Source organism: Camponotus vicinus, unplaced genomic scaffold (assembly GCF_025532165.1).
Source record: "Camponotus vicinus isolate PSW18456_S1 unplaced genomic scaffold, iyCamVici1.0 SCAF_4, whole genome shotgun sequence".
Lineage (NCBI taxonomy): Eukaryota > Metazoa > Arthropoda > Insecta > Hymenoptera > Formicidae > Camponotus > Camponotus vicinus.
This window is the reverse complement of record NW_028141976.1, coordinates 12,908,432-12,932,799: the sequence shown is the minus strand read 5'-3', so window position 1 is coordinate 12,932,799 and position 24,368 is coordinate 12,908,432. Positions and strand designations below refer to the sequence as shown.

General features: G+C 36.1%; 3 protein-coding genes and 1 pseudogene across 15 annotated transcripts; 3 read left to right on the top strand and 1 right to left on the bottom strand.

The window, feature by feature from the left end:
- The first annotated feature begins 2,612 nt into the window (after positions 1-2,612).
- Positions 2,613-5,601, top strand: LOC145970212 (uncharacterized). Of its 4 annotated transcripts, none has more exons than XM_083096768.1 (3): positions 2,613-2,803; positions 3,059-3,263; positions 3,487-5,601. In XM_083096768.1, the coding sequence occupies exons 1-3, from the start codon at positions 2,628-2,630 to the stop codon at positions 5,449-5,451; spliced, it is 2,346 nt and encodes a 781-aa protein (XP_082952894.1). In that variant the 5' UTR covers positions 2,613-2,627; the 3' UTR covers positions 5,452-5,601. The 4 variants fall into 4 exon arrangements, with proteins under 4 accessions (XP_082952894.1, XP_082952893.1, XP_082952895.1 ...); XM_083096767.1 differs by having other exon boundaries at positions 3,478-5,601; XM_083096769.1 differs by having other exon boundaries at positions 2,629-2,831; positions 3,478-5,601.
- A 2,311-nt stretch (positions 5,602-7,912) lies between these two features.
- Positions 7,913-10,915, bottom strand: LOC145970215 (uncharacterized). Of its 4 annotated transcripts, none has more exons than XM_083096773.1 (3): positions 10,725-10,915; positions 10,265-10,469; positions 7,913-10,050 (listed from the first exon to the last, which is right to left on the bottom strand). In XM_083096773.1, exons 1-3 carry the CDS (start codon positions 10,898-10,900, stop codon positions 8,077-8,079), a joined length of 2,355 nt encoding a protein of 784 aa, XP_082952899.1. In that variant the 5' UTR covers positions 10,901-10,915; the 3' UTR covers positions 7,913-8,076. The 4 variants fall into 4 exon arrangements, with proteins under 4 accessions (XP_082952899.1, XP_082952900.1, XP_082952901.1 ...); XM_083096774.1 differs by having other exon boundaries at positions 7,913-10,041; XM_083096775.1 differs by having other exon boundaries at positions 10,697-10,895.
- Positions 10,916-14,718: 3,803 nt separating this feature from the next.
- Positions 14,719-19,717, top strand: LOC145970146 (aconitate hydratase, mitochondrial-like). 6 transcript variants are annotated; one of them, XM_083096651.1, is made up of 6 exons: positions 14,719-14,733; positions 14,886-15,043; positions 17,385-17,539; positions 17,606-17,772; positions 17,847-18,629; positions 18,731-19,717. In XM_083096651.1, exons 2-6 carry the CDS (start codon positions 15,011-15,013, stop codon positions 19,288-19,290), a joined length of 1,698 nt encoding a protein of 565 aa, XP_082952777.1. In that variant the 5' UTR covers positions 14,719-14,733; positions 14,886-15,010; the 3' UTR covers positions 19,291-19,717. The 6 variants fall into 6 exon arrangements, with proteins under 6 accessions (XP_082952777.1, XP_082952780.1, XP_082952781.1 ...); XM_083096654.1 differs by lacking the exon at positions 14,719-14,733 and having other exon boundaries at positions 17,877-18,629; XM_083096655.1 differs by lacking the exons at positions 14,719-14,733; positions 14,886-15,043 and adding an exon at positions 16,766-16,990.
- Positions 19,718-20,323: 606 nt separating this feature from the next.
- On the top strand, positions 20,324-22,497 carry LOC145970623 (aconitate hydratase, mitochondrial-like; annotated as a pseudogene). Its single transcript, XR_014438555.1, has 4 exons — positions 20,324-20,330; positions 20,913-21,701; positions 21,794-21,992; positions 22,187-22,497. The product of XR_014438555.1 is annotated as an aconitate hydratase, mitochondrial-like (transcript).
- Positions 22,498-24,368: the final 1,871 nt, after the last annotated feature.

Below are 24,368 nucleotides of genomic sequence, written 5' to 3'. Positions count from 1 at the left end.
TAATATATTTTCACCTCCCATACAGCACAGAGCATTGCAGCAATATTGCAGAAATATTACAATGTTGTTGCAACATTGCAGCAACATTGCAATATTGCCGAGATATTGCTGCAATGTTTTGTGCTGTATGGGCTAATTTAATGTTAAGGCCGGTATTCATAGTCCGTTCTTATATTTAAGATCGTCTTAAGAACCCATTCAACCAATCAATGACCGCATTGCAGCTATTTGATTGGTTGAATGGGTTCTTAAGACGATCTTAAATATAAGAACGGACTATGAATACCGGCCTAAGTGTAATAAATTGTTACAAAATTTAATATATATATCTGAAAATAAAACACACACACACACACATATTTATTATATTATAATAAAAAAATTTACCGAACATTATTATTTTATATAAAAATAAATTTATAAATTTTATTTATGAATAAGAAAGACTAGATATGCTAGGTATGTACATACATACGAGAACGCTAGGTATAATGTCTTTTGGAGAAACGTTCTGATTGGTTACCCCCACTATACTTCTTTTCCGTTCCGCTTTTTCTTCTAGAAAATGAACCAATCAATTTTCTTATGCTTATGGTTATGTGCTCCTGCAATTTTATGTGCTTTCACCTTAAGCGCGCTTATGATTTCGGACCGGTCTTTGACGCTGTTGGCACCATCAGCACCAGTGATGGTAGGCCGGGTGAGTTTTTCGCGCATGCGCAGTAGTAATCACAGGAAAGCAACGGTGAATCAGATAGCGGATTATGGGCGCCAAAGTTTTGGCGGGCAACAGCATCTGAGTCGGTGATTTTTGTATCTTTTTCTTTTTCAGCTTAATTAAATTTTTGATAATAATTTATATGATAGTGTGCTGTTGGTCGCTCGTAAAAATTTTCTAAAAATTTTCCTTCAAAAATTTATTTAAGGGCGACCAGTGACACACTTTTTGCTTCTACTAGATACTTCGTTAACGCCGCGTTCGCGGCGCATGCGCGAAAAACTCACCCGGCCTAACGATCATATAGTTAGCAGACAAATTTGATATTCTCTATTATCTATTAAACCAATCGCTTGGGAATCGTTTGGACACATTTAGGAATAGATTCTCATAGTTTAGGAAATAATAGTTTATTTATAATTAATTAAAATAAATTGATCGTATAGTTAGCAGATATAAATATTTAAAAAAAAATTTTTTTTTTTAATTAACGTAAAATTATTTGGGAAATATGTCTGTAATGTTTTTAACGTTTGGGAAATAATTATTTCATCTGAAAATCGGTAAATATGTCGATGAAAGGAGCCCGCCTCGACCTCCGGGAAATTAGCCGGGCAACTTCGACTTTTTTAATTTTTTTTTTTTTTTAATCGTTTGTTGGTTAATTTCTTACGACAAGCATGGAGCTGACACACACACACACACACACACACACACACACGGGTGGGTGCAAGGGGGGCCTTCGGCCCCCCTCCCGCACCCGCACCGTCCACCATGCTTCGCGTGAAAAGTTGCAAAATGGAACCTCGCTTCGCGTGGAAAGTTGCACCCTACCGTAGGCACCCCTACTGGCGGGGTGGGTGCAACTTTCCACGCGAAGCAAGGTTTCACTTTGCAACTTTCCACGCGAAGCGAGGTTCCACTTTGCAACTTTTCACGCGAAGCGAGTGGGACGGGGTGGGCGCGGGAGGGGGGCCGGAGGCCCCCCTTGCACCCCCACGTGTGTGTGTGTGTGTGTGTGTGTGTGTGTGTCAGCTCCATGCTTGCGTAAGAAATTAACCAACAAACGATTAAAAAAAAAAAAATTTAAAAAGTCGAAGTTGCCTGGCTAAATTCCCGGAGGTCGAGGCGGGCTCCTTTCATCGACATATTTACCGATTTTCAGATGAAATAATTATTTCCCAAACGTTAAAAACATTACAGACATATTTCCCAAATAATTTCACGTTAATTAAAAAAAAAATTTTTTTTTAAATATTTATGTCTGTTAACTATACGCTCAATTTATTTTAATTAATTATAAATAAACTATTATTTCCTAAACTATGAGAATCTATTCCTAAATGTGCCCAAACGATTCCCAAGCGATTGGTTTAATAGATAATAGGGAATATCAAATTTGTCTGCTAACTATATATGATCGTTTCAGAGAGAGCATCTTTTTTTTTTACATAACCAATTTTTCTTCAACTAATTTAAAGTGTCATATATAAGTGCAATTATGGATTGCGAATAAAAAAATGTTCATTATACGGAAACGGAACGGACGCTCCTTGCTCAATTAATTTCAGAAGAAAAAGTAATTGAAAATAAAAAAACAGGAGCAGCAGATTTAAAACAATATTTACATACATATATTTACATATTTACACTAGTAATATTAGTAATTTTGTAATCTATAGGTTTTAGTCTCCCCCTTTGGTAATTTCACTTTTCATTTAGCTGTATAATCGCAAAGTGATTCGTGAAAAATTCACGTGAAATCATTGAGTAAAAAGTGAAAAGTGAAAAATTTCGCTCAAAATTACATGATCGATGCCCTGACGTGCGGTTGCGATGGCGCTAGTGCGCCACGGTGATTAACGTGGCGCAAGACGATTGGCTGTGAGAGTTTTTGGCGCGACCCGAGATGAGCGACCACGACTACCGGCGAGAGTCTTTTTTCCGGTCGTCGTACAGTGAGCACGAGGCCGTTACTTTGCACGTGGTGGCTATTGCGCATTTTTCCCGGTCTAAGCCTTATGATTGTGGTCGTTCCTCGGACAGTATTGTTGTTCTCGTCGCGAGTTTGGCCTGTAGCCATCGGTAAACTGGCCGAGCGTTCTCTATCTCGGTATTCTCCGGGTCATTTATTGTATTTATTTATCCCGAAATCTCTATCATCAGGCATTCCCCTCCCGGCTCGCCCATTACCTGACGGCGTGGTTTCTATCTCGGAAACCGCAGCTATCTTTCATCCCCTTACAATATACTTATTATATGTATTAATTCAATAAAATTCGCTATAATGCCATTAATGTTTATTAATTTATTTATTCATTGATAATATCTCTGTTATAGACAATTTATGGATGAACCATACAAAAAAAGACAAAGACGAAGAATGAATACGGAGGATGGATCTGTCAACAGGGATGATGACAAACCTAAAACTAACGATGCTAAAATTGGAAGTGTTACTGTACCTGAATTCTCTATCAATTGTGATGTCGATCATACGGAAACAAAATACGGAACAAAGAATAAGCCAGGCAACTTCCACAAGGTAAGAATTAGTTAAATTTATTGATCGACATATGCTAAAGTAATTTCTTTTTCGCCTTCTTTGCATGTTTTCTGCTATGGCTGCATCTGTACTCGCTTGCGCTTTCGCACGTTCTGTTGGTATTGCGACCTTCTCTTTACTGCTGGTATATATTTCATGCATATCTTGAGTGTGATTAGCAAAATTAATGGGGCCTATCTGATTTTGTTTACAGATACCAAAGGAATCAGATATAGCTGATCTCTCTACAACGGATTTTAAGATCGTCAAAACAAAACTTACATTTGTGGATAAGAGCAAGTATATAAAAAGTTTCTTTAAATATGGAGCATCTGTGATTCGGATAACAGCCCCGAGCCGTTTCGGAAAAACTACATTTATGAATATGCTCGAGAACTTTTTGAAGATAACAGTAAATGAAGATGCAAAGCCAATTTCAAATCCAGAAGATGGTGATAATTACAAGCTGTTTATGAATTTGCAGCTAGGTTTTGAGCATCCAGAGTTCGTTAAGGAACATTGTGGTCAGTACCCCGTGATATTTATGAGTCTTAAAGATGTAGGAGGAGAAACAAAGGGAGACATTTTAGAATCGCTGAAGGAAGCTCTTTGTCGGGCATTCCGGCAGCATTCTTACCTTCTTGAAAAAGCTGCTGATGGTTCTTGCAGTTTTAAAGATAAGAAAATAGATGATATCGAAATATTTCTGAACTATTATAACCGTAATAGGCTGAAAGAACTATCCCAATCTGATGTAGAGGACGGATTGCAATTCTTGTCTGAAATATTGTATTCTCACTTCAACAAAAAAGTTGTTATTCTCATAGACGAGACCGACGCGCCCATTATGAAAGCTGTTACAGAGAACATGGATGATAAACTCCTGCGATACCTGTTAAATTCTATTAGCCATCTGATGTCAGCAAGCTTAAAGGATCAAACAATTGTGGCGCGTGCATTACTTAATTCCTCTGTTCGTTTATCTGGAGCATTTTCCTGGGAATTACGCAATCATGGTAATGTTCTATTCTTGGAAAGAGATGATTTTTCTGGAGTATATGGATTTACAGTACAGGAAGTAGATAGTCTATTTGAGAAAAGTGAATTTCAAGCAGTGAAGGATTCTGATGGTGTCAAAGAGTGGTACAATGGATACCAAATATTAAATAGTGAAGAAACAAGAATTTACAATAGCTGGTCTGTCATAAATTATTTGCAAAATAGTGTTACAGAAAAGAGAAAAATGTTTGATAGCTATTGGGCCAGGTCAGGCTTTGTGGATATTTTAGGAAACTTGTTTGTGAAATCTCAGATACAAAAGCCAATCGAGAAACTTCTTGAAGATGAGAACATTCAAATAAAACTAGCTGAGCCAACAGTTGATAATATTTTGGAACTGAAAAAGACAATCTGTGATTCACAGAATAAATTAGAAACCTCGCAAGTGAATTACTTCTTACAGCTTCTGTGGGATAATGGTTTGTTGAATGCAGTTGAAAAGAATGCGCACATTGTAAGTCTGAAGATACCAAATTGGGAGATAAAGAGCGTAATCGAACGTAAATGTTACAGTGAATCGATGTTTAGTACAAAGTATAAACTCGAGCCTGAAAATATAGAAAAATATATACAAGCACTGAGGAATTTGCTATTAATGGCAAATGATGAAGAGGAAACTGAAAAAAGTAAAGAAAAACCATTTCGTGAATTCGTTAATGCAGTTTCAGGCCTCTTTTCAGAAGGTGCGACAATTCCATATAATGAGTCAGAGTTATATCACATTCTTTTTTATTTGGCATATAATAGTACAATTTTCAGTGCACAAGCTAACAGAGCGGTCTGTCAAAAGATCTCCAAGGAAAAGCGAGGAAGAAAACACGAATTTGACATGCTTGTAATTCTTAGAACAGTTGGAGCCATATTTGAATGGAAATATTGCAAGGCAAATGAAACAGAAAGATCACAAGATGCTCTTAAACAAATTATTGATAAACAGTATTTCAAGGTTTTTGACAAGGAGGAGTATAAACATGTTAAAACAAAAATTTATGTTGGTTTGTGTTTTAAGATAAAGTCAAATGTGACTATGCGATACTTAGTGAACACTACTGATGTAGATAAAGCAAAATTTCTGGAAAGTACTTCTACAGAGGCTACTAAAGCTGATACCGCTACTGTTGTCAAATGATATCGTGCATTGGCTTTGTTTGTGTTTAATAAGTAACAAATAAGTATTGTCGCATTCTTCTCTGACAGAGTCACGTGTAAACAAATAAGTTTTTATTTTTTTCTTGTAATTTCTTAGTTATATTTCATTACAGTTAGTTGATAAAATAAAGAGGTTTTTGTATATTTTTATTAATAATAAAATATTTTGCTAAGAAATTAAAAATAAGATCTCATAAGAAGTAATTACTGCAGCATTAGACAACCAATGAAATGTGCTGTACTGATGAGGTCAAATGAGGCTGCAGGCTGCAGTTTACAGCTTTTCATTGAGTTGCCTAGCTTTCAAATAAATTTTTTCAGTTATATAATAATATATAAAAGTAAAAAAGAATTATTTTATCAAAGATGATGGTGCTGAGAATTAATCCCGATCTACAATAGATAATTTAAGCTTTAAGCCTTAAGAAACTGACCAATCACAGCCGAGTATTCTCTTCATACTTGACTGTGGTTGATCAACCTCTTAAGGCTTAAGCTTAAATTACCTACTGTAAACCCGGTCTTATGCGTCGTCTACAATGAGATTTTAAGGAGACTTAGGACCTCCGCACAAGGTGTTCCGTATCGCATTACGTTACGTTAAGTATAGATCGTAAATTTAACTCCGTACGTAAAATTAAACTTCAGTCAACGCACAGAAGAAATCGTAACGTAAAGACATTTCGTCTTTCAAACATATTTCAATTATCTACGCTTATCCACGATCCATGATATATTATGCGATTATGCGGAATTAATAATAAATTAGTCATGGATTAAAAGTTACAAAGAGATAAATTTGCTCGTTTTGCTTACACTTAAAGTCAGTACACATGAGAAAATTTTAGTATTTACCATAAGCAAATCGACCAATCACAGGACGGCGTCCATTTTATATAGCTTCCGGCTAACTTCACAATATAAAAAAATTTAATTAAAATTAAACGAATGACTCACAAACCTTTTTAATTATACTTCAAAACTCTTCATACGAAATACAAACGATTCATAAGGAGAATTTTTAATATTTAGTTATGTTGGCTAACTACATACTGTAAAAATGATTAATTTTTTATAATTATTCTAATTACTCACAAACGTTTTTAATCACACTTCAAACATCTTCATACGAAATACAAAAGATTCTATAAGGAGATTTTTGGTTGGCTGAAAAATTTCCGGCTTACTTAATACGAATCGATTAAGGGCCTGAGCACAAAGATGTCGTAACTGTTTCCGACAAAGCCGTATGCGTAAGTCGGAGACGTTAAGCGTCGTCTACAATGACCGTAGCATAAGGTTGTAAGGCCGTAGTCGTAAGAAATTGACCAATCACAGTTGATTATTCTCCTGAACTTCAACTGGGATTGGTCAATTTCTTACGACTACGGTCTTACAACCTTATGCTACGGCCATTGTAGACGACGCTTTAGTCAACGCACAAGGATTTTACGTAAACATAGGTATCGCATAACATGCAATACAAGATACGGCCTACGTTTACGTAAAATCCTTGTGCGTTGACTAACGTCTCCGACTTACGCATATGACTTTGTCGGAAACAGTTACACCATCTTTGTGCTCAGGGCTCGTTCCCACTGAGCGCGTCACGCGTCGCGTCAACCAGCGTGAGCCAATCAAAACATCCCATTGTAATAACACGGAAAACATGTTATTACAATGGGATGTTTTGATTGGCTCACGCTGGTGACGCGACGCGTGACGCGCTCAGTGGGAACGAGCCCTCAGGCCCTTAATCGGAGTTTGGTCGAAGCGGCCCTTAAGCGGCGTCTACAATGATGCGTCGTCTACAATGAGATTTTAAAGAGACTTAAGGCGTAAGATTTAAGAAATTGACCAATCACAGTCGAGTATTCTCTTAATACTTGACTGTGATTGGTCAATTTCTTAAGTCTTACGCCTTAAGTCTCCTTAAAATCTCATTGTAGACGATGCTTGAGATTTTAAGGCGTAAGACTTAATAAATTGACCAATCACAGTCAAGTATGAAGAGAATACTCGACTGTGATTGGTCAATTTCTTAAGGCTTAGGGATTAAATTACCTGTTGTAAATCGGGACGTAGCATTTAACAGGAGAGGCTTTTAATGTATATTAAATTTAATGTGTATTAAATGTATATTAAATTCATAATTCTCTGCACCATCATCCTTGATAACATTATTTTCTTTTTACTTTTATATATTATTATATAACTTTGAAAAAATTTATTTGAAAGCTAGGCAACTCAATTAAAAGCTGTAAACTGCACCCTCATTTGACCTCATCAGCACATTTCATTGGTTGTCTAATATATATTATTACAACGATTACACATATATATTATTTACAACGATTTATTTTGTTTTAATGCCGCAGCAATTACTTCTTAGGAGACCTTATTTTCAATGTTTTAGCAAAATATTTTATTATTAATAAAAATATACAAAGACCTCTTTATTTTATCAACTAACTGTAATGAAATATAACTAAGAAATTACAAGAAAAAAATAAAAACTTATTTGTTTACACGTGACTCTGTCAGAGAAGAATGCGACAATACTTATTTGTTACTTATTAAACACAAACAAAGCCAATGCACGATATCATTTGACAACAGTAGCGGTATCAGCTTTAGTAGCCTCTGTAGAAGTACTTTCCAGAAATTTTGCTTTATCTACATCAGTAGTGTTCACTAAGTATCGCATAGTCACATTTGACTTTATCTTAAAACACAAACCAACATAAATTTTTGTTTTAACATGTTTATACTCCTCCTTGTCAAAAACCTTGAAATACTGTTTATCAATAATTTGTTTAAGAGCATCTTGTGATCTTTCTGTTTCATTTGCCTTGCAATATTTCCATTCAAATATGGCTCCAACTGTTCTAAGAATTACAAGCATGTCAAATTCGTGTTTTCTTCCTCGCTTTTCCTTGGAGATCTTTTGACAGACCGCTCTGTTAGCTTGTGCACTGAAAATTGTACTATTATATGCCAAATAAAAAAGAATGTGATATAACTCTGACTCATTATATGGAATTGTCGCACCTTCTGAAAAGAGGCCTGAAACTGCATTAACGAATTCACGAAATGGTTTTTCTTTACTTTTTTCAGTTTCCTCTTCATCATTTGCCATTAATAGCAAATTCCTCAGTGCTTGTATATATTTTTCTATATTTTCAGGCTCGAGTTTATACTTTGTACTAAACATCGATTCACTGTAACATTTACGTTCGATTACGCTCTTTATCTCCCAATTTGGTATCTTCAGACTTACAATGTGCGCATTCTTTTCAACTGCATTCAACAAACCATTATCCCACAGAAGCTGTAAGAAGTAATTCACTTGCGAGGTTTCTAATTTATTCTGTGAATCACAGATTGTCTTTTTCAGTTCCAAAATATTATCAACTGTTGGCTCAGCTAGTTTTATTTGAATGTTCTCATCTTCAAGAAGTTTCTCGATTGGCTTTTGTATCTGAGATTTCACAAACAAGTTTCCTAAAATATCCACAAAGCCTGACCTGGCCCAATAGCTATCAAACATTTTTCTCTTTTCTGTAACACTATTTTGCAAATAATTTATGACAGACCAGCTATTGTAAATTCTTGTTTCTTCACTATTTAATATTTGGTATCCATTGTACCACTCTTTGACACCATCAGAATCCTTCACTGCTTGAAATTCACTTTTCTCAAATAGACTATCTACTTCCTGTACTGTAAATCCATATACTCCAGAAAAATCATCTCTTTCCAAGAATAGAACATTACCATGATTGCGTAATTCCCAGGAAAATGCTCCAGATAAACGAACAGAGGAATTAAGTAATGCACGCGCCACAATTGTTTGATCCTTTAAGCTTGCTGACATCAGATGGCTAATAGAATTTAACAGGTATCGCAGGAGTTTATCATCCATGTTCTCTGTAACAGCTTTCATAATGGGCGCGTCGGTCTCGTCTATGAGAATAACAACTTTTTTGTTGAAGTGAGAATACAATATTTCAGACAAGAATTGCAATCCGTCCTCTACATCAGATTGGGATAGTTCTTTCAGCCTATTACGGTTATAATAGTTCAGAAATATTTCGATATCATCTATTTTCTTATCTTTAAAACTGCAAGAACCATCAGCAGCTTTTTCAAGAAGGTAAGAATGCTGCCGGAATGCCCGACAAAGAGCTTCCTTCAGCGATTCTAAAATGTCTCCCTTTGTTTCTCCTCCTACATCTTTAAGACTCATAAATATCACGGGGTACTGACCACAATGTTCCTTAACGAACTCTGGATGCTCAAAACCTAGCTGCAAATTCATAAACAGCTTGTAATTATCACCATCTTCTGGATTTGAAATTGGCTTTGCATCTTCATTTACTGTTATCTTCAAAAAGTTCTCGAGCATATTCATAAATGTAGTTTTTCCGAAACGGCTCGGGGCTGTTATCCGAATCACAGATGCTCCATATTTAAAGAAACTTTTTATATACTTGCTCTTATCCACAAATGTAAGTTTTGTTTTGACGATCTTAAAATCCGTTGTAGAGAGATCAGCTATATCTGATTCCTTTGGTATCTGTAAACAAAATCAGATAGGCCCCATTAATTTTGCTAATCACACTCAAGATATGCATGAAATATATACCAGCAGTAAAGAGAAGGTCGCAATACCAACAGAACGTGCGAAAGCGCAAGCGAGTACAGATGCAGCCATAGCAGAAAACATGCAAAGAAGGCGAAAAAGAAATTACTTTAGCATATGTCGATCAATAAATTTAACTAATTCTTACCTTGTGGAAGTTGCCTGGCTTATTCTTTGTTCCGTATTTTGTTTCCGTATGATCGACATCACAATTGATAGAGAATTCAGGTACAGTAACACTTCCAATTTTAGCATCGTTAGTTTTAGGTTTGTCATCATCCCTGTTGACAGATCCATCCTCCGTATTCATTCTTCGTCTTTGTCTTTTTTTGTATGGTTCATCCATAAATTGTCTATAACAGAGATATTATCAATGAATAAATAAATTAATAAACATTAATGGCATTATAGCGAATTTTATTGAATTAATACATATAATAAGTATATTGTAAGGGGATGAAAGATAGCTGCGGTTTCCGAGATAGAAACCACGCCGTCAGGTAATGGGCGAGCCGGGAGGGGAATGCCTGATGATAGAGATTTCGGGATAAATAAATACAATAAATGACCCGGAGAATACCGAGATAGAGAACGCTCGGCCAGTTTACCGATGGCTACAGGCCAAACTCGCGACGAGAACAACAATACTGTCCGAGGAACGACCACAATCATAAGGCTTAGACCGGGAAAAATGCGCAATAGCCACCACGTGCAAAGTAACGGCCTCGTGCTCACTGTACGACGACCGGAAAAAAGACTCTCGCCGGTAGTCGTGGTCGCTCATCTCGGGTCGCGCCAAAAACTCTCACAGCCAATCGTCTTGCGCCACGTTAATCACCGTGGCGCACTAGCGCCATCGCAACCGCACGTCAGGGCATCGATCATGTAATTTTGAGCGAAATTTTTCACTTTTCACTTTTTACTCAATGATTTCACGTGAATTTTTCACGAATCACTTTGCGATTATACAGCTAAATGAAAAGTGAAATTACCAAAGGGGGAGACTAAAACCTATAGATTACAAAATTACTAATATTACTAGTGTAAATATGTAAATATATGTATGTAAATATTGTTTTAAATCTGCTGCTCCTGTTTTTTTATTTTCAATTACTTTTTCTTCTGAAATTAATTGAGCAAGGAGCGTCCGTTCCGTTTCCGTATAATGAACATTTTTTTATTCGCAATCCATAATTGCACTTATATATGACACTTTAAATTAGTTGAAGAAAAATTGGTTATGTAAAAAAAAAAGATGCTCTCTCTGAAACGATCATATATAGTTAGCAGACAAATTTGATATTCCCTATTATCTATTAAACCAATCGCTTGGGAATCGTTTGGGCACATTTAGGAATAGATTCTCATAGTTTAGGAAATAATAGTTTATTTATAATTAATTAAAATAAATTGAGCGTATAGTTAACAGACATAAATATTTAAAAAAAAATTTTTTTTTTAATTAACGTGAAATTATTTGGGAAATATGTCTGTAATGTTTTTAACGTTTGGGAAATAATTATTTCATCTGAAAATCGGTAAATATGTCGATGAAAGGAGCCCGCCTCGACCTCCGGGAATTTAGCCAGGCAACTTCGACTTTTTAAATTTTTTTTTTTTTAATCGTTTGTTGGTTAATTTCTTACGCAAGCATGGAGCTGACACACACACACACACACACACACACACACACGTGGGGGTGCAAGGGGGGCCTCCGGCCCCCCTCCCGCGCCCACCCCGTCCCACTCGCTTCGCGTGAAAAGTTGCAAAGTGGAACCTCGCTTCGCGTGGAAAGTTGCAAAGTGAAACCTTGCTTCGCGTGGAAAGTTGCACCCACCCCGCCAGTAGGGGTGCCTACGGTAGGGTGCAACTTTCCACGCGAAGCGAGGTTCCATTTTGCAACTTTTCACGCGAAGCATGGTGGACGGTGCGGGTGCGGGAGGGGGGCCGAAGGCCCCCCTTGCACCCACCCGTGTGTGTGTGTGTGTGTGTGTGTGTGTGTGTCAGCTCCATGCTTGTCGTAAGAAATTAACCAACAAACGATTAAAAAAAAAAAAAAATTAAAAAAGTCGAAGTTGCCCGGCTAATTTCCCGGAGGTCGAGGCGGGCTCCTTTCATCGACATATTTACCGATTTTCAGATGAAATAATTATTTCCCAAACGTTAAAAACATTACAGACATATTTCCCAAATAATTTTACGTTAATTAAAAAAAAAAATTTTTTTTTAAATATTTATATCTGCTAACTATACGATCAATTTATTTTAATTAATTATAAATAAACTATTATTTCCTAAACTATGAGAATCTATTCCTAAATGTGTCCAAACGATTCCCAAGCGATTGGTTTAATAGATAATAGAGAATATCAAATTTGTCTGCTAACTATATGATCGTTAGGCCGGGTGAGTTTTTCGCGCATGCGCCGCGAACGCGGCGTTAACGAAGTATCTAGTAGAAGCAAAAAGTGTGTCACTGGTCGCCCTTAAATAAATTTTTGAAGGAAAATTTTTAGAAAATTTTTACGAGCGACCAACAGCACACTATCATATAAATTATTATCAAAAATTTAATTAAGCTGAAAAAGAAAAAGATACAAAAATCACCGACTCAGATGCTGTTGCCCGCCAAAACTTTGGCGCCCATAATCCGCTATCTGATTCACCGTTGCTTTCCTGTGATTACTACTGCGCATGCGCGAAAAACTCACCCGGCCTACCATCACTGGTGCTGATGGTGCCAACAGCGTCAAAGACCGGTCCGAAATCATAAGCGCGCTTAAGGTGAAAGCACATAAAATTGCAGGAGCACATAACCATAAGCATAAGAAAATTGATTGGTTCATTTTCTAGAAGAAAAAGCGGAACGGAAAAGAAGTATAGTGGGGGTAACCAATCAGAACGTTTCTCCAAAAGACATTATACCTAGCGTTCTCGTATGTATGTACATACCTAGCATATCTAGTCTTTCTTATTCATAAATAAAATTTATAAATTTATTTTTATATAAAATAATAATGTTCGGTAAATTTTTTTATTATAATATAATAAATATGTGTGTGTGTGTGTGTTTTATTTTCAGATATATATATTAAATTTTGTAACAATTTATTACACTTAGGCCGGTATTCATAGTCCGTTCTTATATTTAAGATCGTCTTAAGAACCCATTCAACCAATCAAATAGCTGCAATGCGGTCATTGATTGGTTGAATGGGTTCTTAAGACGATCTTAAATATAAGAACGGACTATGAATACCGGCCTTAACATTAAATTAGCCCATACAGCACAAAACATTGCAGCAATATCTCGGCAATATTGCAATGTTGCTGCAATGTTGCAACAACATTGTAATATTTCTGCAATATTGCTGCAATGCTCTGTGCTGTATGGGAGGTGAAAATATATTATTCTGAATAAAATATTACAATAAAATTAATAAAATGTTACAATATAAAATGAATGTTTATCATTGTTTCATATAAATAGTTTAGTTTAATTTTATATTTTCACAAAATATAAAAAACAACAAAATTACACTAAAATAATATATTTCTCTTGTTAAATTTATATTATTATAAAGTTCTTTATTCCATTCCGCTTTTATATGACTGGGTTCCCCATGGAATATATTTTACGCAAAACCGGAAAAAATTCTAACCTAAAATTTACAATATTTCTGAATTAGCTTTGTTTTTTCGTAAATTATATTCCATTGGAATTTTCCATTTATTATAAAAAGATATTTTTTTACAAAATTGATTATTTTTGTTAACTATAATTCATAAAAAATAATTTTTTACTCTTACTTATTTCCGCTTTTTCCGGTACATGGGGAACCCGGTTATTTAAAATCGGAACAGATATATCTTTTGGAGAAACGTTCTAATTGATTAGGGCCTGAGCAGAATGGCTGCCTTATAATTTTAAGACTATGTTTTATGCTTTAAGTCTTTGGCCGGTATTCATAGTCCGTTCTTATATTTAAGATCGTCTTAAGAACCCATTCAACCAATCAATGACCGCATTGCAGCTATTTGATTGGTTGAATGGGTTCTTAAGACGGTCTTAAATATAAGAACGGACTATGAATACCGGCCTTTGTCTTAGGTAACGCACAATACTGCGCGTTACCTAAAGGCTATAGCACACACTTTCCATAAGACATAACAGTAAGGTTTTGACCAATCGCGTTGCTCAATTTGGTTACGGACGGCCAAATTGAGCAACGCGATTGGTCGAAACCTTACTGTTATGTCTTATGGAAAGTGTGTGCTATAGCCTTAAGACAAAGACCTAAGGCATAAAACATAGTCTTAAAATTATAAGGCAGCCATTCTGCTCAGGCCCGAAGTCTGTGGGGCGAACCGTAAGGGCTCGTTCCCACTGAGCGCGTCACGCGTCGCGTCACCAGCGTGAGCCAATCAAAACATCCCATTGTAATAACATGTTTTCCGTGTTATTACAATGGGATGTTTTGATTGGCTCACGCTGGTTGACGCGCGCGTGACGCGCTCAGTGGGAACGAGCCCTAACGGTCACGCACTTTCCATCACGCGCTTGCACCCTTCGAGCCATGGTGGAAGAAAACCATGCTTCGAGCACAGGAGTTAAAGGTGGAAGTACATAAAATTGCAGGAGCACATAACCATAAGCATAAGAAAATTGATTGGTTCATTTTCTTATGCATATATTTGTGGACCAATCAATTTCCTTATGCTTGTGGTTATGCGCTTATGCAATTTTATGTGCTTTCACCTTATAACAGTTTCACCAGTTGCTGGCCTGCATATACTGATCGCTCTCTAGATCAGAAGTGGCCATACCAAAAACCAAAGAAGAAGAAGAAGAAGAAGGAGTTAACAGACGGTGGATCGCTAATTCATCCTCAGCATGTCGTATTGCACGCATGTTCTTCGTGCACAGGTAAAGACGAGAGGAGACTCGAAGATCCTCGAGAATCGCGAGAGACCCGAGAAGGAACGCGTGAGCACCGGAATGAGTTTCCTCCTTTTCAGAGGTCAATACTATTTGACCCCTGATGATTGACGCAGCCTTTACGAGCTATTTGTAAGGGCCTGAGCAGAATGGCTGCCTTATAATTTTAAGACTATGTTTTATGCCTTAGGTCTTTGTCTTAGGTAACGCACAATACTGTGTGTTATGTCTCGAGTCTTATGTATACGCGAACGTTTATTTCTTACAAACGTTGGCTTATATAGTGTCTCGAGTTAGGGCCTGAGCAGAATGGCTGCCTTATAATTTTAAGACTATGGCCGGTATTCATAGTCCGTTCTTATATTTAAGATCGTCTTAAGAACCCATTCAACCAATCAATGACCGCATTGCAGCTATTTGATTCGTTGAATGGGTTCTTAAGACGATCTTAAATATAAGAACGGACTATGAATACCGGCCTATGTTTTATGCCTTAAGTCTTTGTCTTAGGTAACGCACAATACTGTGTGTTATGTCTCGAGTCTTATGTATACGCGAACGTTTGTAAGAAATAAACGTTCGCGTATACATAAGACTCGAGACATAACACACAGTATTGTGCGTTACCTAAGACAAAGACTTAAGGCATAAAACATAGTCTTAAAATTATAAGGCAGCCATTCTGCTCAGGCCCTAACTCGAGACTCTTCCTAACCGATGACGCGAGTGATTAACATTGACATTGTCCGGAGTGCGCGAGATGATCTTCCCGCGATCAAGGTCCTTTGTTGGTCCGATTTTTCGGAGTAATTTTTCGATGTACGAGCTGGAAAATCGGCCATTGGGAGAGAAAAGGACGCGATAGACGCTCCGATGCTCGATGTGAACGAACGTCTCGAAATTCGTAAATTTGAGCGAATCCAAAAATGAGGAATCCTGCAAGATGAAATATAAGACATTACGTAATCACGTGCCAAACTGCGCGTATATATCGCTATCTTTTCGAGGACATTGGTCCATATTTTCATAGTCCGTTCTTATATTTAAGATCGTCTTAAGAACCCCTTCAACCAATCAATGACCGCATTGCAGCTATTTGATTGGTTGAATGGGTTCTTAAGATGATCTTAAATATAAGAACGGACTATGAATACCGGCCTAATTCTCCGTGAAGTAGCGAATTATTCGTCGCGAATAAGCGAATAGTAAGAAGTGAGCTGAATTTTTATTTTTCTAAAATGGAAGAAAATTCAATTACTACCTGGACGCGTTGGTATAATCAACAAATACAATTTTTTTTCAATTATGTACAAATAAATAATTTTTATCAAGAAAATATACGGAAAAGGAGAGCTGCTGCCGTTGTTGCTGTACTCTTAAATGTGAAAGAAAGAAAATATTCTCATAAAAAATATTGGATAACACCCATTTTTCAAGCAAGAAAAGAGCATGGATTCTTTCATGCTGTGCTACCCAAGCTGGTTTTAGAAGACTTGAGATTTCATAATTACATACGTATATCTGCAACTCAATTAGAAGACTTAATCCTAAAAAAAGAAATTAAGAAAGGCATTTATAAAATAGATAAACATACAAAGTACTTATAAATTCAATTCCTTATAAAAATTCTATAAATATAATTATATACAATAAATATAATTTCTTTTTATAAATTCAATGATTTACTTGTGTTGAGTCCATTTTCAAAATGTTGCATCAGCGAATATTCGTAAAAAGCTGAAAAATCCAGCGAATAGCGTTTATTCGCTAGCGAACTGCGAATGATCACGTGACCTCTATTCGCGGCGATTTATTCGCTACATGAATTGGCACCTTTATATTCAACGTGTATCATGTGGCGCAGGTGTGTGAGGAGCGCGAGATTAAAAGTTGGGTTTCAAGATAGTGGGGAAGAAGTCGTAAAGATAAAAAAAGGTATGCTAAAGGGAAGAAAAATAGCGTCAAACTTATTGCATGTCGACGCGCCTGGCTGCGAAATATCGCGTTATTATTGTTATGCTGTGCACTGTCGAGGGTTATCGTTATTTATTATCCCAACGTATTCATTACACGGCTTATCTATGACGAAAGAATATCTCAAATGCATCAAATGTCAAGCATTTCGGGTCTAATTACGGGCAATTGTGATCAGAAATAGACAGTGTTGCGTAGCATATGCGACAAAAATTTTGGCCGGCACGTGCTAATCAATATCATTTACTTCTGGATGTATATGTATACACCTGTCAAACATATTCAAAAAATATTCAGCGGATAATTCGACTTGATTTTGCTTGAAGATGTCTTTAAGATTCTGTTCACTTTGCAGAAATTGTCCGCTTTAGCGGCGGACGTACAGCAACGATGCTTCAGCGCGAGTCTCTTGAGCTTCGCCGCCACCAAAGTAGCAATGTCCAAGTTCGACTCGACCAGTTATCTGCCCTATGACAAGCTAGAAGAAAATCTCAAAGTAGTTAAAAAGAGGTATGAAGAGAAAGAAAAATAAAAACTGCTCTTGTATCTCCTTCTTAAATTATTATTTGTTTCCAGATTGAATCGGCCGCTGACTCTATCCGAGAAAGTTCTCTATTCTCATCTCGATGAATCTGCTAAGCAAGAGATTGTCCGTGGTATCAGCTATCTCCGATTGCGACCGGATTGCGTGGCTATGCAGGATGCGACCACGCAAGTGGCAATGTTGCAATTCATCAGTTCTGGTATTACTAATCATTGACGTTCAATACTTCATCAACGCTTTGAGGCTTTTAGAGATTATCGCGATACCGAATAGAGAATCTTTTTCTTTTTCTTTCTCTCTCAGGTATACCCAAGGTGGCAGTATCCACCACCATCCATTGCGATCATTTGATCAAGGCGCAAATCGGCGGCGATCAAGATCTCAAACGTGCCAAGGACATCAACAAGGAAGTCTACAATTTCTTAAAACCAGCTGGCGCTAAGTACAGCGTGGACTTTTGGAATCCCGGCTCCGGCATCATTCATCAAATTATCCTCGAGAATTATGCCTTTCCGGGTTTACTGATGATCGGCACTGATTCGCACACGCCGAACGGTGGCGGTCTAGGTTGCCTGTGCATCGGCGTCGGCGGTGCCGATGCCGTCGACGTTATGGCGAACATCCCGTGGGAGCTCAAGTGTCCCAAGGTGATCGGCGTGAAGCTGACGGGCGAGCTCAAAGGTAGGACCAGCCCCAAGGACATCGTTCTGAAAGTGGCCGGTATTCTCACCGTCAAGAGCGGTACAGGTGCCATCGTGGAATATTTCGGTCCAGGCGTCGACAGCATCAGCTGCACCGGGATGGCCACCATTTGCAACATGGGCGCCGAGATCGGCGCCACCACCTCGATCTTCCCGTATAATTACAGGATGCAGGATTATCTGAAGGCGACTGGACGCTCGGAAATCGCCGGAGCCGCCGATCAACACAAGAGTCTGTTGACGGCGGATTCTAACGCCAAGTACGATCAGATCATCGAATTGGATCTGTCCACGTTGGAACCGCATGTAAACGGACCCTTTACACCCGACTTGGCTCATCCGATCTCCAAACTAGGTAATTAAAGTGTTCGAAACTTGAAAAAAGATCTATTTTTTTTAGCTGTGTCTTTTAAAAAAAAATATATATATATATATATATAAACGCATATATGATAGGCAAGGCTGCAAAGAAAAACGGCTGGCCCAACGAAATCAAGGTTGGCGTGATCGGTTCCTGCACCAACAACTCCTACGAAGACATGGGTCGATGCGCAAACCAGTCAACTACAACCAGATTGCTTCGTTCGACTTTGTTAACCCAGCATTCAACAACAACCAGAGCATTTTGTTCATCTCTATTGTCTGAACTTGAAGAAGTAAATAAACAACTAGAAGAACTTGAAGAACTAGAAAAAATAAATCAAAAATTCGCAAATGTTTTCGAGGTATTGATACTAAGACAAGAGGCACCCGATTTAATAGAGCTGATTGAAAAATACATGTTCGTTTACAAGAAATGCCCACCGCTTAAATCTTGGATAAAAGCTACAGAATATGGAGAGGGCGAATACCTTCTTACTGAGGCTGAAATTAAACAGCTGAAGCTTCTTAAAGACAAACTTGAAAAAACAGGATCGTCAATTGAGTCTCTTGAGGAAGATATTAAGATTGTTATCAAAAAATTTGGGTCGCTGCAAAGAAAAACGACTGGCCAAACGAAACCAAGGTCGGCTTGATCGGTTCCTGCACCAATAGCTCCTACGAAGACATGGGTCGATGCGCAAACGATCGCCAAGCAGGCTCTGAAGCATGGTTTGAAGGCAAAATCCGCATTCAATGTTACTCCTGGATCCGAGCAAATCCGCGCGACCATCGAGCGCGATGGAATTATAAGTTTTCCCCATTTTTATAAGTACCATAAACTTACAAGACTCAATATTGTTTTATTATAACAGTTATACATCTCTTCTTCAACTCAATATGATTTTTCATAAAGATGATTTTCTCTAGAAGATAAACATAAGATAAACGTTCTCATCAATATTGTTGCGATGAGGGCGATCAGCTTTTAAAAAGTTATATAATTATTATACTAAAATTGATGTCATTATTATAAAAACTTACTCATTATACATTTAAATAAATTGGTATTTCTAAATGCTATTTTCGGCTGCCCGTCATCCTTTCTTTTGAAGTTTTCCCTTGAAAATTGAAAAATGTAGCCAACTGATTACTCATGAATCTTTTTAAAATATTTTGAATAAATTCATGCGTCTCTGAACCACCAATAGATTTCATAAATTTAACCTACAAGATAAGAATAATGTCAAAAGAATAAGCAGTTCATTTAATGATAGATTAATGATAGATTTTTGTTATAAAAGATACAAAAAATAAATGAATAAACGTAACAAAATAATTTAAACATTATAAAAAGAAAGAAGAGTATTCTACAAAAAGAGGACTATTGCTGGAGATTCAGATCCCAGATTCTACGCAAACTGTGCAAGCTGTGTTAATTATTTTTCATTTATATTGTAGTTATACATATACATATACGTAAGTAAGATAATAAAAGTAGAACAGTAAAATATTTGGAATAGATAAGAGAATAGATAATTCATAGAAGTTTTATTCTTTATTAAAAATATTAGGCAACACATCTAGCTCTGTAATCTGGAGATACACGATACTTACTAAAAAGTATAAAGTCTTGTTTCAAATTTACTAAACTTTTGCACTTCTCCTACACTTTTAGTATTTAAGACCATGCAAAGTATTTTATGTATGCTAAATGTAAAATGAAAAAGTAAACTTTTATAACATAAAAAATAATGCTTTCCACTTATCCCAGCACAATTCATATATTTTATATCCAAAAAAAACCTTACAAAGGTAAAAAAAAATATGCCAAGTACATAAAAAATATTCCACCTTATATGCAACAAAACGTTTAATAAAAAAATATCCCTAAAAATAATTTATAAAAATTTCTCCTCAAAAAATATATATAATTTTCCTAAAAGAAATCAAAACTAAATATGAAATCAATAATTAATTAGCCAAGTACATTGAAGCAATTGATAGGATTTGTAATTTGAAATATTTGTCATAAATATTTAATCTTGCATTTATGTATTATAGATTCTCGACAAAATAAAAAAGATTTTCAAAATAAGTTCAATACTTTGTATGATATAATAATATATAAAAATACATTATTACGTGCGATCCAAATAAATATTTGTACAATATATGAAATAGCACTAATATATTGCGAATTTTATATTGTAGATTACAAGTAAGTTCAATACTTCATCAACGTGAGGCTTTTAGGGATTATCGCGATACCGAACAGAGAATCTTTTTCTTTTTCTTTCTCTCTCAGGTCTACCCAAGGTGGCAGTATCCACCACCATCCATTGCGATCATTTGATCGAGGCGCAAATCGGCGGCGATCATGATCTCAAACGTGCCAAGGACATCAACAAGGAAGTCTACAATTTCTTAAAACCAGCTGGCGCTAAGTACGGCGTGGACTTTTGGAATCCCGGCTCCGGCATCATTCATCAAATTATCCTCGAGAATTATGCCTTTCCAGGTTTACTGATGATCGGCACTGATACCGATTCGCACACGCCGAACGGTGGCGGTCTAGGTTGTCTGTGCATCGGCATCGGCGGTGCCGATGCCGTCGACTTTATGGCGAACATCCCGTGGGAGCTCAAGTGTCCCAAGGTGATCGGCGTGAAGCTGACGGGCGAGCTCAAAGGTAGGACCAGCCCCAAGGACATCATTCTGAAAGTGGCCGGTATTCTCACCGTCAAGAGCGGTACAGGTGCCATCGTGGAATATTTCGGTCCAGGCGTCGACAGCATCAGCTGCACCGGGATGGCCACCATTTGCAACATGGGCGCCGAGATCGGCGCCACCACCTCGATCTTCCCGTATAATTACAGGATGCAGGATTATCTGAAGGCGACTTGACGCTCGGAAATCGCCGGAGCCGCCGATCAACACAAGAGTCTGTTGACGGCGGATTCTAACGCCAAGTACGATCAGATCATCGAATTGGGTCTGTCCACGTTGGAACCGCATGTAAACGGACCCTTTACACCCGACTTGGCTCATCCGATCTCTAAACTAGGTAATTAAAGTGTTGGAAACTTGAAAAAAATCTATTTTTTTTAGCTGTGTCTTTTAAAAATATATGTATATATATAAACGCATACATGATAGGCGAGGCTGCAAAGAAAAAACGACTGGCCAAACGAAACCAAGGCTTGATCGGTTCCTGCACCAATAGCTCCTACGAAGGCATGGGTCGATGCGCAAACATCGCCAAGCAGGCTCTGAAGCATGGTTAAAGGCAAAATCCGCATTCAATGTTACTCCTGGATCCGAGCAAATCCGCGCGACCATCGAGCGCGATGGAATTGTAAGTTTCCCCATTTTTGCAAATGTATCTTAAACTTACAAGGCTCAATATTATTTTATTATAACACTTTATAAACAGTTATACATCTCTTTTTCAACTCAATATGATTTTTCATAAAAGATGATCCATCAAAATGATTAATTAAATAAAAAACTATCTAAATATTATAATTACATTGCGTTAATTTATTCCAGGCTAAAATTCTTCGTGAATTCGGCGGCACAATGTTAGCTAACGCTTGCGGGCCTTGCATCGGTCAGTGGGATCGCCAGGATATCAAAAAGGGCGACAAGAACACGATCGTCACATCGTACAACCGAAACTTTACCGGGCGAAACGACTGCATAATTATCAAAGATAGAAAGAGTGAGGGGGAGGGAAAATACATGTATAATAATGCTTATATAATTTTTAATGCAAAAATTTATAGAATATACATACTTATATATGTATGTATTTGTTGCTAAGAAATATATCTATGTGCTTGTATAGGTGACGAATTACCTAACATGACAATACATACAATGACAAAATAAAAGTTCTTTCTGGAGATACCGATAGTTTCATATATGAGGTAAAAAATGCTGATTTCTATGAATTTATGAAAAACAATTCAGATTATTTTGACACCATCCGATTATTCTAAAGATCACCCCCTATATTCTGATAAAAATAAGAAAGTAATTGGAAAATTCAAAGACGAGTTGAATAGTATTAAGATGTTAGAATACATCGAATTGAGGTAAAAAATGTATAGTTATAGAACAGAGAATCCAGACCCAGAAAAATCAATCTCAAATAAGTTAAAAGGAATTAAAAAGGCTGCGTTAAAAAAGGAAATCAGTTTAGATGATTACAAAGATTGTTTATTTAATCCAAAAGAATATATTCATAAACAAAAGGTAATCAGGAGTCATAAACACAACATTTTCACAGAAAAAATAAATGAAAAGTCTCTAAGTTGGAAAGATGATAAAAGACATCTTTTACCTAATTCTATAGATACATTAGAATCTAAAAAAAACCTTACAAAGGTTAAAAAAATACGCCAAGTACATAAAAAATATTCTATCTTATATGCAACAAAATGTTTAATGAAAAAAGTCCTAAAAATAATTTATAATAATTTTCCCTTACAAAACCATTTTTCTGAAAAACAAAACCTCAACAAATAATTATCATAAAAAAATATAAAAAAATAAAATATCAAAACTAAATAGGAAATCAATAATTACTATTAGCCAAGTACCTAAGAGCAATTTGCAAATTTGATATAATACTTGCCATGAAATCAATTTTACATTGTAGAAATATTATACATAAATTCTCCCTAAAAAATTAAAACGCATTTTATATTTATTCAGACAAACTTGATTTTTAAAATATTTAAAATCAACACTAAATGAGAATTAGGATTCTTTTAATTCCTAAAACATTTTTTATATAATGTATATAATTTAAGAAAAAAACGTTTTACGCAAGTTTTAAATCGCATAGTCTTTAAATCGAAGTAAGTTATGAAAACTTGGCGTGCCCGGATCGTTTACATTATGAACAAATATATCCCCAATAAAATGTAAAATCTTAGACATTATACAATTAAATATTAAATCTGTGCTTGATTACGATCCGGGCACGCCAAGTTTTCATAACTTATTTCGATTTAAAGACTGTGCGATTTAAAACTTGCGTAAAACGTTTTTTTCTTACATTATATACATTATATAAAAAATGTTTTAGGAATTAAAAGAATCCTAATTCTCATTTAGTGTTGATTTTAAATATTTTAAAAATCAAGTTTGTCTGAATAAATATAAAATGCGTTTTAATTTTTTAGGGAGAATTTATGTATAATATTTCTACGATGTAAAATTGATTTCATGGCAAGTATTATATCAAATTTGCAAATTGCTCTTAGGTACTTGGCTAATAGTAATTATTGATTTCCTATTTAGTTTTGATATTTTATGTTTTTATATTTTTTTATTATAATTATTTGTTGAGGTTTTGTTTTTCAGAAAAATGGTTTTGTAAGGGAAAATTATTATAAATTATTTTTAGGACTTTTTTCATTAAACATTTTGTTGCATATAAGGTAGAATATTTTTTATGTACTTGGCGTATTTTTTTAACCTTTGTAAAGTTTTTTTTAAAGGTTATAATATTTAGATAGTTTTTTATTTAATTAATCATTTTGATGGATCATCTTTTATGAAAAATCATATTGAGTTGAAAAAGAGATGTATAACTGTTTATAAAGTGTTATAATAAAATAATATTGAGCCTTGTAAGTTTAAGATACATTTGCAAAAATGGGGAAAACTTACAATTCCATCGCGCTCGACGGTCGCGCGGATTTGCTCGGATCCAGGGTGC

Excerpts from the sequence above, each read along its gene's own strand:
- LOC145970212 (XM_083096767.1), top strand. The coding sequence starts at position 2,628 with ATGAGCGACCACGACTACCGGCGAGAGTCTTTTTTCCGGTCGTCGTAC. Across the intron at positions 2,804-3,058 it reads AGTTTGGCCTGTAGCCATCG|ACAATTTATGGATGAACCAT; the intron begins GTAAACTGGCCG and ends TCTCTGTTATAG. Across the intron at positions 3,264-3,477 it reads AGCCAGGCAACTTCCACAAG|ATACCAAAGGAATCAGATAT; the intron begins GTAAGAATTAGT and ends TTTTGTTTACAG.
- LOC145970215 (XM_083096773.1), bottom strand. The coding sequence starts at position 10,900 with ATGAGCGACCACGACTACCGGCGAGAGTCTTTTTTCCGGTCGTCGTAC. Across the intron at positions 10,470-10,724 it reads AGTTTGGCCTGTAGCCATCG|ACAATTTATGGATGAACCAT; the intron begins GTAAACTGGCCG and ends TCTCTGTTATAG. Across the intron at positions 10,051-10,264 it reads AGCCAGGCAACTTCCACAAG|ATACCAAAGGAATCAGATAT; the intron begins GTAAGAATTAGT and ends TTTTGTTTACAG.
- LOC145970146 (XM_083096649.1), top strand. The coding sequence starts at position 17,231 with ATGCGACAAAAATTTTGGCCGGCACGTGCTAATCAATATCATTTACTT. Across the intron at positions 17,291-17,384 it reads ATTTACTTCTGGATGTATAT|AAATTGTCCGCTTTAGCGGC; the intron begins GTATACACCTGT and ends TTCACTTTGCAG. Across the intron at positions 17,540-17,605 it reads CTCAAAGTAGTTAAAAAGAG|ATTGAATCGGCCGCTGACTC; the intron begins GTATGAAGAGAA and ends ATTTGTTTCCAG.